We start from the raw sequence: 2,108 nt of genomic DNA, 5'->3' as shown, positions 1-2,108 counted from the left end.
CATCTCATTAGTCCAGTGATTTCCATACGATTACTACATCTATGCAGAAGATACGATCATCCCACATTTCCTTAAGTGAGCATTTCCCTTGTTTTTGAGAATTCCCAAAGACTTCGGGGAATCTTTTTTTAAACAATAAAAGGTACAGAGTAGGTTCAGGACAGTCAGAGCAACTGTTTAACCAAGTAAGCTTTCTGCCTAGCTCAGATCCCAGTATGAAGGGATTGAATCCAGCCCCTTGGTTCTCAGTTTGTAGAAAGAGGAAGTTAGAGGGATAAAGGCAGAAACTATCATGTTACTGAATCACCTATGGAGGGAGCAAGCAGACGGGAGAAGACACAGTCATCAGAAACTAGGGTGTCTAAGATTGGAGGGAGAAACAGTCACTGTGGAGAAGCAGTCACTGAGCGCAATCAGCATCTATTCAATTGTCATCAAGAGAGTATGGCAGAGGACAAGCTGGGACAACAGCCCTTCAAGTTCTCAGGCTTACAATGCTGTGGTTCAACAGCCTGTGTGGAAGGTGGCATGAACCAGAGATTCCTCCACCATTGCATGCAAAAAGGCTATGAGAGCAGCACGTGGCTATCAACCCATGTAGTGTAGGCTCAACACTGGTGGACATCCAGTCTGTACTCACTTTCCCTGTGAAGGGCGTGATGTACCTGCAGAGCTATACCTTCTTTTCAAAGGCAGGAGGGTTTCTTCTTCACGAATTCTTTCTACCCACTAGATTTGCCTCATTACTTCATAACTTAAACTAGAAAAGATGCTGCACGCTGTCTCAGCTAGCTTCTGCTTTGGCCAGGGCACCAGGACTGCACGCATGATTGAGTGAACGACTATGTCTTCTTGGTTCCTCCGATGGCAGGCTCAGTATGCTTCCTTGGATTGAATAGGTGTGATCTTGTTTGAGAAAAGCGTGTAAACATAAGGCCATGTTTTGTTAGTCTCCGTCCCAGAAAACTGGTGGAGCACTCCGCAGCTCTTGTACAGTTCGATGACTAGTTTCGCCGCATCCTTGTACCGCCATAGCCTGGCAGCAACTGCTTCAGGTTTATCATCTTCCTGCTGGACAAGTGGCTCACCAGTGACATCATCAATCCCCTGCACTTGAGGCGGGTTGAAGTCCAGGTTACGGACTCTCCCACTAGAAGAGTGAACCCATCGTTGGCTCGGACGATCCTTAAGTGTCTCAAAAGGAATATTCAAACTGACCACAAGGTCCACATTGCAGATTCTGTCCAAGGCTTCTGCCTGTACTAATGTCCTCAGGAACCCATCTAGCATCCAGTGTTCGGTGCTCCGGGTCTCCAGTTCTGAAACTGTTAGGCATGTGATCACATGATCTGGAACCAAAAGACCTTTTTCTAGGAACTGCTTTGCCGTGTCACCAATTTCCGTGCTGGCCCTGAGGTTCTCCCGCAAGAAGTGGCCGCTGGAGAGATGCCCGAGGCCAAAGTTCTGGGCGATCCTCTGGCATGCGGTGCCCTTACCCGAGCTGGGCAGCCCCAGGATGACCGCACGCAGGAGTTTGGAAGCCATGGCTTTGTTGGGGAGGGGGTGGCCTGGACCGCAGCCCGCGCACTTTGCCGGACAGGCCCTGCCTGGGCACCCTCCGCAAGCGGGGATTCGCCTGCCCAGTTTTCTTTTCTCAGTGGGGCTGTCCGTTAAACACCAATGTTTCAGTGATTTCTCAAAAAATTAGGATAATTTCATGTAGAGAGAAGGGTCCAATGGAATAATTTTAGATTTACCTATTTCTGGTTGGGATCCAATTTTCCCCAGTTTTCTGCTGTTTCACAAGATACTGGGTTTGAACTAAAGAATCTTTCACTCACACACAAAATAAATTTGTCAAATTGCTTTCCAGGGTGGTTGTACCATTTTGCTTCCCATTGACAGGTGAAACTGATACATCCAAACATGAATTTTTCTATGATCAAAGAAAACCTAGGTATTTGATTTTCCAAAAACTTACCAAATTGTTTCACAGAATGTTTGTACCATTTTGGTTCCCATTAGTATTGTCTGACTGACTACATGAATGTTTAACTATGGCATGGTTTTATCTTTGTCCTTTTTTAAAATAGAAAATGAAAGCCTTA

General features: G+C 46.3%; 1 protein-coding gene across 1 annotated transcript; it reads right to left on the bottom strand.

Moving 5' to 3' along the window:
• Window positions 1-608: 608 nt before the first annotated feature.
• On the bottom strand, window positions 609-1,545 carry LOC131926788 (adenylate kinase 4, mitochondrial-like). Its single transcript, XM_059282409.1, has one exon. The coding sequence runs from the start codon at window positions 1,543-1,545 to the stop codon at window positions 874-876; it is 672 nt and encodes a 223-aa protein (XP_059138392.1). The 3' UTR covers window positions 609-873.
• Between the last annotated feature and the right edge of the window lie 563 nt (window positions 1,546-2,108).

The sequence above is a fragment of the Peromyscus eremicus genome, chromosome 1 (genome assembly GCF_949786415.1).
Source record: "Peromyscus eremicus chromosome 1, PerEre_H2_v1, whole genome shotgun sequence".
NCBI classification, from domain to species: domain Eukaryota; kingdom Metazoa; phylum Chordata; class Mammalia; order Rodentia; family Cricetidae; genus Peromyscus; species Peromyscus eremicus.
The sequence above is the reverse complement of the archived record's forward strand: the minus strand, read 5'-3'. Positions and strand labels throughout refer to the sequence as shown.